The sequence below is a fragment of the Myotis brandtii genome, unplaced genomic scaffold (assembly GCF_000412655.1).
Source record: "Myotis brandtii unplaced genomic scaffold, ASM41265v1 scaffold793, whole genome shotgun sequence".
Taxonomy (NCBI): domain Eukaryota; kingdom Metazoa; phylum Chordata; class Mammalia; order Chiroptera; family Vespertilionidae; genus Myotis; species Myotis brandtii.
The window spans coordinates 213,277-231,298 of NW_005371193.1; the positions used below are offsets into that span (position 1 = coordinate 213,277).

General features: G+C 34.8%; 1 protein-coding gene across 4 annotated transcripts in view; it reads left to right on the forward strand.

Moving 5' to 3' along the window:
* Positions 1-18,022, forward strand: part of LIN52 (lin-52 DREAM MuvB core complex component) — an 87,975-nt gene that overhangs the window by 9,512 nt on the left and 60,441 nt on the right. For 2 of the 4 annotated variants that reach the window (XM_005883557.2, XM_014531179.1), the window contains exons 4-5: positions 604-670; positions 2,357-2,440. In XM_005883557.2, the coding sequence (XP_005883619.1) occupies positions 604-670; positions 2,357-2,440 (151 nt within the window). Of the gene's footprint in view, positions 1-603; positions 671-2,356; positions 2,441-6,795; positions 7,323-17,725; positions 17,875-18,022 lie in introns of those variants that run through there. The other 2 variants (XM_005883559.2, XM_005883558.2) reach the window with 2 other exon arrangements.

Genomic DNA, 18,022 nt, shown 5'->3' on the forward strand with positions numbered 1-18,022 from the left:
GTTACATCATAGATGACTCTTACAACTAGGGTTGAAAACTGTTGCCTAAAGCTATTCTAAAAAGGGGCTCTTTCAAATTTTGTAAGTTCACTTTCAGAAATCAGAAAATAACTTAAAATTCTAAAGTTTTCTAAAACACCTGCTATAAAATGAAATTTCAAGTGATGATCATTACAGTGTTCTTGCAGATTGAGGATTTTCAATTCTTGATTCTTCTTTGAATCTTCTCCTCTGCTAGAAAATGTTACTTACTGATTATTGTTTCAAACATTTCAGTTGGAGGCTTTCACCAGAACTGAATTTCAAGTAATTTCTTTAATTGCTATACTAACCTGTTATGCATGAAACAATGACAGTAGTCAGACTTAATTCTTCCAAGATCATTTCTCTGAGACCAGCTTTAAGGATGAGCAGTATTATTTTGTAAGGTGATTATTTATAGGCCGTATCTGAATCTGGAGAAATCAGGGTTTTAGAAATTATAATTTGCCAGTATTTTCACACAAACTGAATGCTATGTGACAAGCTACCTATAAGAAGGAAAAGTAGGGTCTCTTCACACTTTGTATGTAACTGAGTGGATATATTCTTATTTTTTGACAGCCTATTACTAGCTCGCCACCCAAATGGATGGCTGAAATAGAACGTGATGATATTGACATGTTGAAAGGTAAGCTATGCTAGTGACTTCTATCTTTTAACCTGATATTTATGCTCTCCCACAAACCACCTTCCTAGTTTTTCTCTAACTGTTCCCTTGAAAGTATTCTTAGCTCACTCAAACTGCCTACCTAACTATCCTTATTGATGTTCTTCATGTCTAAATGCCTTTCTTAACTTTTCCATATGTAGCAATCCTTCTAATTTAAGACCTGCTCATAATGATTTTATCTGCTGCTAAAGTCCTTTAATATACTTTTGTCTTGTATAATGCTTACAGTTTACAAAAAGCTCTTGCATAAATTTTCTCATTTCTCATAAAGGTCCTGTGAGCTAGATATGATGATATCTAAGGTTCAAAGGGTTAACTTAACCAAGATTTGTTAGAGTGAAAAAATTTAAACTCTTATTTTAAGTCTAGTCTCTTTCCACTATAAACAAGTGCTTATTTAGGATTTACTGCTATATATTATTGTCAGTACTATTAGTTGACAATCCCTTCATAGGTAAGACCTGTCTTATTTTATTCTTTCCCATCAATTTCTCCAATAAAGAATACTATAAGTAGTGATTATTGTTGTTTGATAAATGACTTGGAACTGAACCACAAGTGGAAATTTAAATTAAAAAACATTAATTTTCCTTGATTTTTGCTCTACTTTATTTATTTATTTTTTAATCATCCTCTGATGATAAGATTCATGATGATTGTGAAGTAATAGACTGAAATGAAGGTAAAAATTGGATGCTTGAGCTATTTAAGCAGCTGAACAGATCAAGAAAGTCTACTACTTATGCCAGATATTGATGATAGGTGGGAGAAAAAAACACCTTTATTTGATTTCAAAGGTAATTCATTGTTCTGCATGAAATGCTTAAATGCAGGTTCCCCTCCTCCAACTCTGGAAATATTAAGTCTCAAGGGCATTTCAGGTTCATTGTTCTAATGTTATGTTCCAAACAGACATTTATATGCCATCAATATGCATTTTCTAAGGAAACGTTAAATTTTTAATGAGGGATATAGCATAATGTTTCATATAAATTGACCTGTATCTTAAACCTAAAAGGAATTTTGTGCTATGCTATTTAAATGAAAATCTGGGAAAGTAAATTGTTGTTTTTTAAGTATACTGTCTTTTTACTTGGTAAACTTAAAATTTTTTATAGGTATTTGATTTGAAGGGAAAGTTTGGGTTAATATTTAGTGTTTGTTTTCTAAACTTAGGGAAATGGGGGAACAGTACATGTTTTGTCACTATTTTATTAATTTAAATAAGAATTAATAAAAGACAGTGGGGTTAGTGTCCATTTTTCAAGACAGATCTGTCTACCAGTATAGGCTTTCTCAATGCTATGTGGAGTCACAAGGTTTGATACTTGTATTGTGTATTCATTTTGTATGATAGGCAAAATGAATGTTGTTAAAGGATCCTTAAGATAAAACATAGTTTGCTAACTCTCTCCTCCTATTGGGCAAGCTCATCTGACCCAATTTTGCATTAGTGGGAAAAATTTATTGTGTGTGTGTGTGGCGGGGGCGGGAGTGGTTGGAGGAGAAAAGAAATGGATTTATGCTCTTATTTGATAAAAATTAAAGCTTAAAATTTTGTATAAGAAGGATTCCCATCTCAAATGAGTTGTTATTAGAGAACAGTGTATAGAAATGATATTGAAATAAATGATTCTATTTCAGAACTGGGGAGCCTCACCACAGCTAATTTGATGGAGAAGGTACGAGGCCTACAGAACCTGGCCTATCAGCTGGGGCTAGATGAGTGTGAGTACCCAGATCACATTAATTCAGGGTTGCCTGTTGTGTATTTCATGATGAGTTCTAGCTGTAATACAGATGTCTGTATTACATTTTATGAAGGTAAGATGTCATTATAATCTAAAGTGTGCCTTTTATGATAGAGTATGCTGGAATAACTACTGAGTTTACTAGGTAACTTTTATTTTTCTCTGTACAGTAAAAATATATTGGAAATCCTTTTAGTTTTAAGTGATAGAATGTCCAATCAAAGTAGCTTAAGCAAAAGAAGGACTTTATTAGTTCACATAAATCAAAATTCAGGAGTAGAAATAGCTTTGAGGATATCTAGATCCATGACTGTTAATGATATCATTGGGATTTGCTTTTGGTTTGCATCTCAAGACTTTGTTTCACTCATGCATTAGTCTTATTCTCTGCTGCTGCAGATAGCTTTTTCCTAGAACTGGGCAAGTGGCCAAAATGAGCTCTAATTTATATGTCTTTAAATTTCATAGTCCCCAAAGAAAGAACATCTTTTCTGAACATTCCAAAAGAAAGGTCCTGGGAGGACTCTGACTGTTCCATCTTGGCTCATATACCTAACCTGGAACCAGTCCTTTAGCCAGGTAGCATGGAGCACTCTGATAGATCAGGCCTGGGTCCTAGGTGCAGACACAGATTGAAAGGCTTAGTCTAAATCAAATCACACAGAATGGGAGAAAACAATTGATTCCTCAAAGGAAGGGATAGATAGCAGAACAAAAACATAATCTGTACCATGGGCATGGTTTTAAAAGATCTCATTTGTCCGGCCAGAGTTGCTCAGTGGTTGAGCATTGACATAAGAACTGGCTGGTCATGGTTTGATTCCATCAGAGCACATGCTGAGTTGCAGGCTTGATCCCCAGTAGAGGGTGTGCAGGAAGCAGCTGATCATTGATTCTTATCATTGATGTTCCTATCTCTCTCCCTCTCCCTTCCTCTCTGAAATCAATAAAATACATTAAAAAAAATAAATTTAAAAATGATCTTACTTATTCCTATCTGTTCTTCATTATTTTAGTTTAAAATTATTTCTTTACTAGAGGCCTGGTGGACGAATTTGTACATGGGTTGGGTCCCTTGGCCTGGCCAGTGATTGGGCTGATAGGGTGATCGGGCTGATAGGGGCCGCGGGAGGTTGGCTGTGGGAGTGCACTGACCACCAGAAGGCAGCTCCTGCGTTGAGTGTCTGCCCCCTGGTGGTCAGTGCGTGTCATAGTGACCGGTCATTCAGTCGCTTAGGCTTTCATATATATATATAGATAAATTATATCTCTTCCTATACTGTATTCATTATAAAATTAGAAAAGGAATTGTAGAAAATTTTCACTTTGTAATTGAAAGAGATATTCAATATAAATACAGTGGTTAGAACTTTGTTCTCAGTAGATACCTCTTGAGACCTTCATAAATCCACAGTTCTGAGAGGCTAGTATAGCTTATAATTTTCTTCAAAATGCAAGTTTTGTACTGATTCGAGCAGTGATGGCGAACCTATGACACGCGAGCTCATTTTTTTGGTTGATTTTTCTTTGTTAAATGGCATTTAAATATATAAAATAAATATCAAAAATATAAATCTTTGTTTTATTATGGTTGCAAATAACAAAAAATTTCTATATGTGACACGGCACCAGAGTTAAGTTAGGGTTTTTCAAAATGTTGACACGCCGAGCTCAAAAGGTTCGCCATCACTGGATTAGAGGATGGATTAGAGCAATCCTAAAATGTTTCATAAATTATTTTTCTTGTTTATAGAGCATATGGTGGGTTTTTACACATCATTGATTTAAGTTACTTCCAAATACAACATTTAACTTTAAAATTTAATTTAAAGCCTATGATTTTTGACTGATAGTCATCACTTCTTTTGTCCTCTTTATCTTTTATTTCCATTACTGTGATTAACATTGGCTCTTTTTTTGTTTTGTTTTTTTACCAAGAAAACATTTTTTAATCACTTCGTGAATCAAGAAGCAGAGAACAACAAACTGCTTTGAGATATGGTTGCTAGGTTCTCTGCTAGGTTCACTCATTGTGACCTAACTCTTCTCTATGTACTGTGTATTTCTTGTGGTTGAAGTTTATGTCTTGGTAAAATTACTAATTACCAGGTATGTCATAGACCTCCAGGGTTTATAATGAAAAAGCAAATCGTTGATCATTAAATTCATGAATGCAAGGCTTGTATAGGATAGAAATTGATTCTCTTTCTAGCTCTGGATAATAAATGCTGTAATAATAATAATGATCAATCCTTTATCTCTCTGTGTCAATTTTTTTATGAAATAAATTTTATGCTCAGTGTGTCAAGAAGATGCTATATTATCGAATATATTGATTAATAATGTTATCTCTAGTTAGTTATAGTTGAAATTGCTGTATTTTCTCTAAATAGTGTGTGTTTTTTTCTGCTTTCCTACTGAGAAAGATAATGAAGTGAGTTTGTGTGCGTTTTTTTTCACTAATTTTAATTATGGAAAATTTTAAACATATACCAAGGTAGAGAGACTAAAATAATGACTTCATGTACTCATATCTGGCTTTAATAGTCAACATGGGCAATCTGTTTTACTTATATCAACCTCCCATGATTCTTTTAAAGCAATTCTCAGGCATCAGATTACCTCATTGTCAAATAACTTCAGATGTGATTTCAAAAGACAAGGACCCTCCCTCCCTTCCTTTCTTTCTGTCGTTCTTTCTTTAATGTAACTACACTTCCATTATTATGCCTAAAATTTTTTAGCAAACTTGCTTAATGTCATCAAATACCCAATTAAGATTCAGATTTTCCTGGTTGACTCATAATTGCTTTTATACAGTTAGCTTGTTTAAATCAGTATCTTAACTAAGGTTCATATACCATATTTGGTGGATATGTCTTTTAAGTCTCTTTTAGTTACTTATTCATTTACTTTTAAAATAGTTTTTATTGATTTCAGAGAGGAAGAGAGATAGAGAGAGAGATAGAAACATCAATGATGAGAGAGAATCATTGATCGGCTGCTTCCTGCATGCCCCACACTGGGGATTGAGCCTGCAACCCTGGCATGTGCCCTGAGTTCATAGGTCAGTGCTCAACCACTGAGCCATGCCAGCTGGGCTCTTTGATTTATTTTTTATTACTATTTTAAAATATGTTTTTATTGATTTCAGAGAGAGTAAGGGAGAGAGAGAGAGAGAAACATCAGTGATGAGAGAGAATCATCAATTACTAGTAGCTGCCTCCTGCACACCTCCTACTTGTGATTGAGTCCACAACCTGGGAATCAAACTGTGACCTCCTGGTTCATAGGTCAACATTCAACCAATGAGCCACACCAGCCAGGCTTAAGTCTCTTTTAATCTGTCATAGTTCCTCCTCCCTTTTATTTTCCCTTGTCATTTATTAAACCTAGTTATTTGTTCAGTAGCATTTTCCATACTCTAGATTTTGTTGCTTACCATCCCCATGGTGGTGCATAGATAGATATAGGCTTGATTTTTATTTTGGCAAGAATATTTCATAAGTATTGTATACATTTATCAGAAGGTATATAATGTCTTTCTCTCTTTGTGATATTAAGGTTAATTATTTGGTAAAGATATTGTTAGCCTGATTTATTATTCATTGTAAAATTCACCATCAGCCTTGCACCAGAGTTTTAGAACCTTTGATAATGCCTAAGTCCACTATTTTATTATAGGTTTCAAAATGGTAATATTCTAATTCTGTCATTCCTTCTTATTAGCTAGAATTTTTCTATGGTGGTCTTTATCTTAGTAACTATTTATTATTACCTTGAAAGCTATTTTTACTGAATAAATTATTCTTTCTCTTTATCAGTTTTTAGAATGAATCAGTTCCCTAAGCATCAATAAGTCTATTTTAATGGCTTTCCACTGAATCAGAAACTTGGTATGGTTTGTTTTAGTTTTAATCCACACAGTTAAAAACATTATTACTGTTAAGGGTATATCTAAAACTTAAGGCTTTGTAGGTGGGGAGATTTAAAGTCACCTAATCAGCCACTTTATGCACTGAACCAAAACTATGCAACAGAAATGCTCATTTCTGCCAGATAAGTCCCATGAGTACAGCTGAGATTTTTCAAAATTATTTTCTAGTTCAAAATTCAGTCTTATTTAAACTTCTGTAGCAGTGCTTTGCAACTGATTGTCATTTGCTTTGATCATAGGAATTTATTGACATATTTAGAATATAGATTTTATATTTAGACTTGGAAAGAATTACATTGATATGGATCAGACTTCTTGGATATAAACTCTCTTTGTTTTATTGTGTGTAGTGTATTTGCATAAAAACAAGATCCTTTTTTTTTTTGTCCTTATAGATTATTCATCTACTCTAGAGGTTGACATTTACTTGATACCCTAATCTGGTATTTCGATGTCTCAATCCTCTTTTCTACATTAATTGAGAGGATGACATGGATGAAAAATAAGCAATAGGAACTGATGAATCCCCCAGGACCAGTTATCCTGTTTTCATGCAAATATCTCCACTGATAAAGATGATGGAAAGGAAAAAGATGCAAAAAATATTTGTCCTTAAAACATGAGTGTTTGTCACTTCCCTAGAGCATTGTTAAATGTTAGTATAGAAATAATGTGAACCTTCTTGGGCTGATAATAACTAGATTGTGTCTTTTGAAAGGCAAACCCTGCCCTTTGATTTGGTACATGATTATGTCTCATAACCCTTTTGGTGTGCAGATTTGGGGGTGCAATAATCTTTTGTATAGGGGCCTCTTGGCTTGATTTGGGCAGTTAATTTATATGAAATTCTCATGATATATATAGAAATATAAAAAATTGTAAACTGCCTTACCATATAAAGAATTCCATTTCTGTTAATTTCTTTTGATTTCAGTGTCCTTTCTGTTTTGTACTGGAACTGTTGTAGTCACTTCTTATTGGTCTGCCTGCCTCTCAACTACCTTATCCCAGTCTCTCTTGTTTGCCACTACCAGATTAATTTTTCTGAAGTATCATTTCTTTGGTTTGTCCTTTGCTCATAAGTCATTAACAGTACTTCATTACCCATATGATAAAATTCAGATTCCTTTGCATGGCATTCAAAATCCTCTATAACCAAGCATGTCAAACACAGGGCCCGCGGGCCACATGTGGCACACAATGAATATTTTTGCGGCCCAGCCAATATAATGGTATGTAAGAAACGTTTTAATAAAAATTTTGTAACTTAATTTTTACAATATTCTGTTATACATAATCTATATATGTAAAAGGCTAATATGCTAAGTGTCCGTCAGGGTAATGACATCATGTAACAGGGCCCAGCTTCCTCTCCCTAGTGACTAGCCTCCTTGCAGTTTCTTCAGTCCAGGAGCACGACTTGCTTTATAGCCAGGTCGAAATACTTTACACTTTAACCAAATGTCTGTGAAGTGTTTTCCCGTGCCTTATCTCATCTGATCCTCACAGAAGTCCTGGAGTATGTAGATAGGAGACTCGGTGGAATCCTATTTTCTTTTCATTAGCCGGAAAACGGAGATTTAGAAGCTTAGATACTTGACCTGCCTGAAAAGAAGTAAGAAATGGTGGACCTTGAAAATGACTTCAGGTTTTCTCACTGCGTAGAATATAGTCAAACACTGCTGCAGTTAAATATTTTACCCTTTGTTCTCCCTGTGTAATCTACAATAATAATCTGCTTCGTGTTGATATTTACTGCTGTGTTGCTGACAATTACCTGAAAGAGAAGTTGAGGTGCTTCACTAGGCTGGAAAAAGTTTAGCTAAAGCAGAAAGTAGGTCGAATTAAGCAAGTTTATCCTATATATATAAAAGGCTAAGTTGACTCTTGCATGTGTGATACATATAAAGCTCTTGCTGGTGCCAATTGCACATGTGTGTTTCGATCTATCTGTCATTGTCGATCGTAAATTTGGTTGACACTTATATTATAGAGAAAGAGTGAATAGTGATATTAAAATATTTCTTCTAATTAATTTCCTTTCAATGTGCACGAATTTGTGCACCAGGCCACTAGTTATTAATAACGAACTACAATGTTTGCTGATGACTGGTTACTATAATCGTGTTGTATTCAGTTCCCTTATGCGCCTTACGCGCAGGTGCACCATATTTCTCCACTAATACTAGCAGCGAATATTTTAGCAGCTGACTTCCAGGTCATTAGTCTTGTACTGACTTGCTTGGTGTACGCAACAGGAGATAGTTCGCTTTCAGAGAACAAGAAAAATAGGTTTATTTGTGTTATGCTTATTAATTTGTGCAGTTATTCCCTGTCTGGTAAGTTAATGTTCAAGGAAAAATATTAATTTTTATTAAACTGTTCTATTATTTTATGCTAATGATTACTCATTTATTCCAGCCCTTTGTACTGAGCATGTCTCTATCGAAGTAAACCTACATTTCTATGAAAATTGAAGCTTTTGCTTTTTTGCGGTCCACATAAACTTAAACCTTGTTTATTTGGCCCGTGTTAGCCTTTGAGTTTGACATGCTTTCTCTATACTCTGGCCCTAGCCTAATCACTAGCCTACCAAAATACCATGCACTGTTCCCATTTGAAATACTCACTCTTCCCAGAACACTTTCCCATCTTCTTAATTCTGTTCATGCTATTCTTTTTTCCTCAGAAAGTTCTCCCTGACCTAGTTCTAGTATTATAACTTTTATTCATCCTTCATTATTCTGCCCAGTATTTACCTCTTTCATACCTGATATGAAAAGTGAACTCTTTTAGTCTCCCAAATTACTCAAAAGCAGTTTATTTTGTATGGCACTTTTACCATTTTGGGAAATTTTTGGCATGTCTTATCTCTTGGATTGATTATAACTATATAATAAGAATCATATTTTTGGGCTGTCTTTGTAACCCAGAGAGTACCTGCTTTATAGTAAGTGTGCAATGCACATTTTTTGATTGAAGAATGATCAACTGCAGATGCCTTCAAATGAAATGACAGAGTTTTTCTAATGAAATTCATTGACTTAAAACTGAAAAGGTAGAAACTTCTAGAAATTACTCTATTTCTGGATGATTTTTTTGTGTTTTAGTGATGAGAAAAGTAAGAAGGCCTTGTAATATCTGGAATTTTTCCTCTATGACAGTGGATGATCAACCACACATAGTAAAGATAGTGTGAAGCTTGTTGATAATGGTTTGATTCTATCTTGTGCCTGAACCCTACTCCATCGCAATCATGACCTGGGCATAATCCTGACTTAGTCTTGTAAGTTGCAACATTATATAGCTTGCTTTATTCCTAAGACCCATTGAACTATTGTGAATCTTATTGAATACCTGATTCTCTGCCGTTTTTTACTCTTAAGAACTGCCCCCCCCCCCCCCCCCCCCCAATCCCTTAAAGCTATAAACATTTTAGTAGTCATGCAGGTTACCTATTTACTGGCTATCTTGAAAATATTTTAAAATAGAATGACAGTAGATCATGTCATTTGAAACTTAGGCTAAAGCTTGGGGCTCTGGTGCATGGTGTTTTTTGTTGTTTTTTGTTTTTAATAACAGCTTTATTGAGATATAATTTATATACTCTACAATTCACTTTTTAAAATAACATATTTTTATTGATTTCAGAGAGGACGGGAGAAGGAGAGAGAGAAACATCAATGATGAGAGAGACTCATTGATTGGCTGCTTTCTGCATGCCCCACACAGGGGATCGAGCCCCAAACCCAAGTTTGTGCCCTGACCAGGAATTGAATCTTGACCTCATGGTTCCTAGGTTGTTACTCAACCACTGGGCCAAACCGGCCAGGCTACAGTTTACTTTTTTATAGTGTGTAATTCAATGATTTTTATATATTCAGAGTTCTTGCAACACAATCAGTTTTAGAACCTTTTTATCACTACCAAAAGAAACTACCCATTAGCAGTCACTCCCCATTTCCTTCCACCCCTAAACTCAATAGGCATAAGAGCAGGACTAATAAATGAGTTGAATAAAGTGCAGGATATAATATGCATGTACAGAAACCAATTGTATTTCTCTACAGTAGCTAATCTGTCTGTATGAATTTGCCTTAGCCTGAACATTTCATATAAATGGAATCATACAAAATGTGGTCTTTTGCGACTAGTTTCTTTCACTTAACATAGTGTTTTTAGTATTCTTCTATGTTGTAGCATGTATCAGTACTTTATTTCTTTTTTGGCTGCAGAATGTTTTATTGTATAAATACAGTTATTCACCAGTTATCCACATTATATTTATCCACCAGTTGATGGACATTTGAGTTATTTTCACTATTTGGCTGATGTGAATAATGCTACTATGAACTTCATGTAGAAGTTTTTATGTGGGTCTATCTTTTCATTCTGTTGAATTTTATAACTAGGAGTGGAATTTCTGGGTCATATGGTAACTCTACCTCTGACCTTTGAGGAACTGTCAGACTATTTAAAATACTGGGTGTATCAGCATGTATGAGGGTTCCAATTTCTTCATATCCTTGCCAATACTTGTTATTTTTTGTTTAAGGAAGTTATTATCATATCCATCTTAATGGATGTGAAGTGGTAGCTCGTGATTTGGAATTACATTTGCCTAAAACTAATGATATCGCACATGTTTTCATTTGCTTATTGGCCAATTGTATGTCTTCTTAGAAAACTATCTATTCAGATCCTTTGTTTACTTTTTTTTTTTTAATTCTCACCAGAGGGTATTTTTTCCTTTGATTTTAGAGATAGTAGAGGGAGTGAGGGAGGGAGAGAAATATCCATGTGAGAGAGACACATCAATTGGTTGCCTCCTGCACGTGCCCCTGTAGGGGCTGGGGATCAAACCTGAGCCCAGGTATGTGCCCTTGACCTGGAATCGAACACTCCAACTTTCAATGCTCAGGCCGTTGCTCTATCCACTGAGCCAAACTGGCTAGGGCAGTACCTCACTATCTTCATCACTGTAGTTTTGTAGCAAGTTTTCAAATTGGGATGTGTGCATTTTCCAGCTTTGTTTTTTTTAAGATTGTTTTTGCTCTTCTGGGTCCCTTGAATTTCCATAGGAATTTTAACTTGTCAGTTATTTAAAAGAAATCGGCTGGGATTTTGATAAGGATTGCATTGACTCTCTAGATCACTTTGGGGAGTATTGCCATCTTAATAATATTAAGGTCATTCATTAATGTGATGTGTCATTCTTTTTACTTATATCTTCTTTAATTTCTTTCAACCATATTTTTTAGTTTTCAAAGTATGTGTAAATTTTGCACTTAATTTATTAATATGTATTCATAAGTCCTGAAAGAAAATCTTGTGTTGATCATTTTTTATTTTACCATCTAAAGAAAGTAAACATTTTATTGTAAACAGATTGAGACTTCCCCATTTAAGCCGTATGAGGCTAAAATCATGACAGACTGACATGGACAATTGTGAATTTTAAAAAATGTATTCCTAAGTATTTTATTTTTTGATGTATTATAAATGAAATTGTTTTCTTAGTTTCATTTTCAGTGTGCTTATTGCTACTGTAGAGAAAAACAGTTGTTGTACATGCATTTTATATCCTGCAACTTAACTTATTTATTAATTCTAATTGTGTTTTAGTAGATATACGTAAGATTTTTAATACCCCAAATTAGGTTACCTGCAAATAGAGATAGTTTTACTTCTTTATTTCCAATCTGGATATTTTATTTCATTGTCTTGCCTAATTGCCCTGGTTAGTAAGTTTGGTGCAGTGTTGAATAGAAGCAGCAAGAGTGGACATCTTTGTCTTCTTCCTAATCTTAGGGAAAAGCACTAAGTGTGATGTTTGCGGGTGTTTTGTAGATTCCCTTTGTCAGGTTAAAGAAGTTATGTCTTATTTTTTGTTAGATGTTGTGGTGTTTTGTTTTGTTTTTAATAATGAAGAGGAATTGAATTGGATACATTTATTCTTGATTACACTTTACCATCTATAATAACAAAAGCATAATATGCTAATTAGACTGGATGTCCTTCCAGACGTCCTTCCAGGCAACCTTTTGGTCGAAGCTGTGGCGGCGGGGACCGAGGCAGAGGTAGCCGCCATGGCAGCGGGGGCCGAGGAGTGGTGGGTGGGGGCCAAGGTAGAGGCAGCCGCTGCAGAGGCGGGGGCCAAGCCCCTTGCATGAATTTCGTGCATCAGGCCTCTAGTATCTTATAAAACAAATAAAAATATCAATTTAATTTACATTCATTTACTTGGACTGATTTGAAATTACCTTGGTACTATAAAGAAAAGATTACCTAAGAAGTTATTAAGTAAATTAGATCACATGAAGTACATTACCATCTAAAGAAGCTTTAAGAAATTTAGCTTATTTTGATATATGCAAGTGCTTCTGCTAATTTATAGTCTAATCCTGTATGTTTGTTTAACAGTTTCAATAGGACTGTTATTTGGCTAAATGTAATCACCATAGTTTTTGAAAGTAAACATTTTATTGTAAACAGATTGAGACTTCCCCATTTAAACTTAATACTTCATCCCAGTAATCTACATTGATGAAGTTGTGTGCACCAGAAACTATTTGATACAACTTTCTTTGGTGGTGGTACCACAGAAAAGCTTCTGCTTCAAGCTAGCCTGTGGTATAGTAGACTTCTCTACCCTCTAGGCATGTGATTTTTTTTAAGTGGCCGTTTATGTTTAGAAGTCCAAATAAAATTTTAACGAACACTTAGCTCTTTTAATTTTTTAAATTTTAACCTATGAAGGAGGGCAGGGAGATAATAATTGATACTCTTATACCCTGAATATTCTTCACTGTGACTTGACATCACAATTATTTATCTGGCTTACTTTATAAGGTCTGTTCAGTCCTACCTTTGTCTATAATAGTTAAAAGTTAAATTAACTCACTTGTCTGATTGAAGAGAAAAATTATCTAGCCTTCAACCTCTAGATGGCAGCATGTGTCTTATTATATTACTACTTTTTCCTCTACACATTGTCTCCTGAACTGTGTTTCTGATTTTGGTAAAAAGTTCTTGTAACTTTACCAGACTACTTGCCTGACTTTGTTGATGCTTTGCTTGATTTTTAGCTTTTTTTTTCTTTTCATTTCTCCATTGTTTTATCCCCCAAACAATTCCTTTCTTAAGCAATGTATATTTTTTACTTTTTAATTTAATTTATTGGGGTGACATCTATATATATATATAAAAAAGGCCAATATGCAAAGTGTCCCCTCGGGAGTTCGACCAGGAGACCGGGAATTCAATTGCTCACTATGACGTGTGCTGACCACCAGGGGGCGGCGTGTAATGAGGGAAGGAAGGCCCTGGCCAGCAGCCAAAAGGCCCCAATCAGCCCTGATTGCCAGCCAGGCCTAGGGACCCTACCCATGCACAAATTTCGTGCACTGGGCCTCTAGTTGGTTAATAAAATTATATAGGTTTCAGGTATACAATTCTATAATACATCATCTGTGTATTATATGTTCATCACCCAAAGTCAAGTCTCCTTCCTCTCTCCTTTATCCTCTTCTACCTCCTCCTGCCCTTTCCCTCTAGTAATCATCAAACTGTTGTCTGTGTCTATGAGGTGTTTTGGTTGCTGTTACTGTTTTCTTAATCCCTTCACCTTTTTGACCCAGTCCCCCAAGCTCCCTCCCCTCTAACAGCTGTCAGTCTGTTTTCTGTATCTATAAGTCTGTTTCTATTTGTTTGTTCATTAGATTCCACATGTAAGTGAAATCATATGGTATTTGTCTTTCTCTGACTGGCTTATGTCACTTAGCATAATATTCTCCAGGTCCATCCATGCTGTCACAAAGGATAAGATTTCCTTTTTGATGGCTGAGTGGTATTCCATTGTGTAAATGTACCACAGCTTTTTTATTCATTCATCTAATGATAGACACTTGGGCTACTTCTAAATCTTGGGTATTGTAAATATGCTACATAGGGATGTATATATTCTTTCTTTACTTATTTTTATATGTATTATTTTGAATTAGTGTTAGCTAAAATTGATAAAAGAAACTTGAACTCAATACCTCAAGAAGAATTTGTTTCAAAATAAAGCTTTTATCTACTTAGCCATTTTGAGTGATGAGATAGTAGCAAAAGAATGAAGCAACTATTTGAATGCCTGCTTCCTGCAAGGCTCTGTAGCAGCTATGAAGATGAATAAGACATAAATTATTGCCCTTGTGCAGATTAAAATCTAGCAGGAAAGAGATAAGACAATTAAGTAAATGATTCTTTATAGAAGGTGGAGGAGATAAACTCTATAAGAGCACAAAGAACTGGGGATAGGGGAGAAGGGGGCAATTACATTAGATTGCTTTAGGAATGGCAGATAAGTTTCATTTTGTATGTCAACATGGATTGATGAGTAAAGATTGCCTAGGTCTGTTTAATTGAGGGATTTTGAGAAGGGGCCTAGATTCAGAAATCAATTAGTGTTGTCTGCTATGAACAAGGGAAAGGTATGGGTGTGGTGGTATTTGCTATTTCTGGATCATTGAGCATAGACCTTAGAGAACACATAGGATCTGGATAGGTGGAAGTGAGAAGGGACCACATTCTAGGTGGAATGAGTATGAAAGCAGAGTTTGAAACAACTGCTGTGCTCAAGGAACAGTGTGAATGATCTAATCTGGTCCTTAAGGAGCCCAGGTTATATTAAGGGTCATAAGGACTAAGACTAGGAGGGAGATAGGTGCCAGATTGAGGAGGGCCTTGAACTTGGCGGGGAGGGGCAGGTGTGAAGGGTTAGATTCATAGATAATAGGGAGTATGTGCAATGTCTTTTGAATGTCTTACTGACTATAACATTAACTATATGTTCACTTTATGGCTTGTGAGACACTTTACCAAGAGACTTTACTACAAATCTGTTTATTGTAAAGATAAAGAAGAAAGTAAATAAAACCTAGCATTATGACTAAGAGATAACTACTGTTAACATTGGATGTGTTTCCTGACCCTCCATTTTTCCTTTATGTATGAATGTGTGCTTACATTTCTATGTGAGCCCATGCATATACACAGACATGCTTTTTAACATTACTGAGACTAAAGTCTATGTATGTAATTTTAGCCTGTAAATACTTTTTTTCATTTATTCTTTTTCTGCATCATTAAAAATTCTATCTCTGAAGATTTTTGAGTAGGGAAGTCACGTACCTTTAGGAGGCATTAGTGCATAGGATGGGAGGGAATGGTAGAGACCGAGGCTGGAAGCTATTGTGGGAATTCAGCAAGAAGAATTGAGGGCTTGAATGAATGATGGCAGTGTGAATAGAAAGAAGTGCACTGACAGTAGATGTTTCAGGTATATCATTTTCTGGATAGGTCTTAGGGAGTAAGCTGAAATTAAGAGTTTTTACCCTTATGTTTAGAGCCTGGTTAAAAACAGGGAAGTCAGAAGGAAAAGAGGGATTTGCTTAAAGAATAAAAATCACCTAATTCTCTTACTAAGTACATGTCCCTTAGTAGGCAGGCACCTTAATTTTCATAGAAATAAGTAAAATCCATTAGTATAGGTTGGTGTAATTAACAGCATTAAAGCAATGCTCTTTTCAAGTTTAGTCATATCACCTAGGCAACAGGTAATGTTTTAGGTAGTTACTTTTTTCTCAGGGAAATAAATTTGTGAAACAAAATATCCATAACTTCAGAAGTAGATTTGTAGAGTCTCTCTACTCTTTGGTAGATTATTAAGCCTCTAAGTTGAATCAATTACTTTAGTATAGTTTTCTTGCATAGTAGTACTTTTTCATTCAATTACCTACCTGTAGCTATTCAGAAAATTGTTATGGCCTTTGTATATAGTAACTGACCAAATCATGTTAAAGCATTAAAGAGCACTTAATGACAAAAATACTCATTATATGAAACAAGAATTGCAATGAAAAAATTTAGAGCACAAATTAGCAATTTCTTTTGTTTTGAGAGCATGGACATAGACAAATTATTGGAAGGAAATAAACCAGTATGTTGCAATGGCTATCTTGAGTGATTTTTTTTCCTTAAAATTTTTCTGAATTTTTCAATTGTCAACAATGAAGACATTCTATTTTGTTGAGTAGGAAAAAACTACCTAAAAGTAAAGAAAAATTTATACCTTTCTAAAAATAAAATTAGTTACTTGAAAGATCTACCTCTTAATTTCCTATGCAGTTAAAATTTTAAACTCTTTTATGAACTGTTTCTAAATAAAAATGACTAGGTCCATTAATAACAATAGATCTTTTAAAGCAGGTAATGAATAGCATGGTGACAGTTAATGACCCTTCGTTTTCCAATCTTAGCATGACCTTCTAGAAGTAGAAATTGGGGGGGAAAAGGAGTGATAAGCTGATGGGTCAAGGACCAGAGATGATTTTGTTGGTGAAAGAGGCATCTTTTCATCAGCAAACATTGGCCAAGATTTTGTCAAGCTTTATGTTTTCAGCCTTTCTTCCTTGTACTTGGAGAACTGAATTCAGTATTAACTACTCAACAGGAGCAAAGAACCATTTAGAGTATCTGTCAGTCTTAAATGAAACTGCAGCTGTTTGGTTGAGAGGTAAAATGGACCTAATAATTTTTTTTTCCTTTTTGGCTTAGAATATAGTTTTGTTATGACAAAGAGGAGAACCAAATAATTGCAATAGTTGTACATAGGAATTGAGTTTCTTTCCAGGCTTTGGGTATAAGAATGACTGTTTCCGCTCCTAAAAAAATAAATTGGCATTTTCTTATTGCTTGTTTGATTATTTATTAGTTTAGTGGTTTTTAAAAAATATTTATTTTTATTGATTTCAGGGAGAGAAACATAAATGATGAGAGAGAATCATTGACTGGCTGCCTCCTTCATGCCCCCTACTGGGGATCAAGCCTGCAACCCTGGCATGTGTCCTGACCAGGAATCGAATCCTGACCTCCTAGTTCACAGGGTCAACACTCAACCACTGACTTTCACCGGCCAGGCTAGTTTAGTTTTTGGTGCTCTAAAGATTTCAACAAAATCAAGAGTGTTTTTAAGTGTAATGTCAGTTCCTTTTTTTCTTCTTCTTCTTTCCATTGGTCTGTGTTAGAAATATGATCTGGGAGGGTGGTGATTTTGCATGTAATTTATAGAGATGACAAAGCACTTTGCTATAGGAACTCTAGAAAAATAATGACTTTTGATATGTAGAAGAGAAGTTTCTCTAACATTTAAGTCTAAACTAAAAGCTTGGTAAAAGCTACTAATATTTGTTATAACTGAAAAAGATTTGAGAAATATAATAGTAAAAAAGGAATGAAATTTTTAAAGGAAGGACTGTTACATTTGATTGACTCTTATAGGAGAATACGTGTAAAAATTGACTGGATAATAGTGAAGAAAACCTTTGAGAGGATGAATCTGACAGGTTGAAGTTCTGGATATGGAATGCAAAGAAAAAAGACCTAAAATGAGACTTCAGATATAGAAATATTCCACCGTTCCATCATTTTTGTTCTTTAATAAACTTTTAAAAATTTAAGTATCCTCTCTAATAAAAGAGTAATATGCAAATTAACTGTAACTCCACGACAAAGATGGCAGCACCCACAGCCAATAAGGAGGGAATATGCAAATTGAGGGTCGGTGGGCAGCGTGCA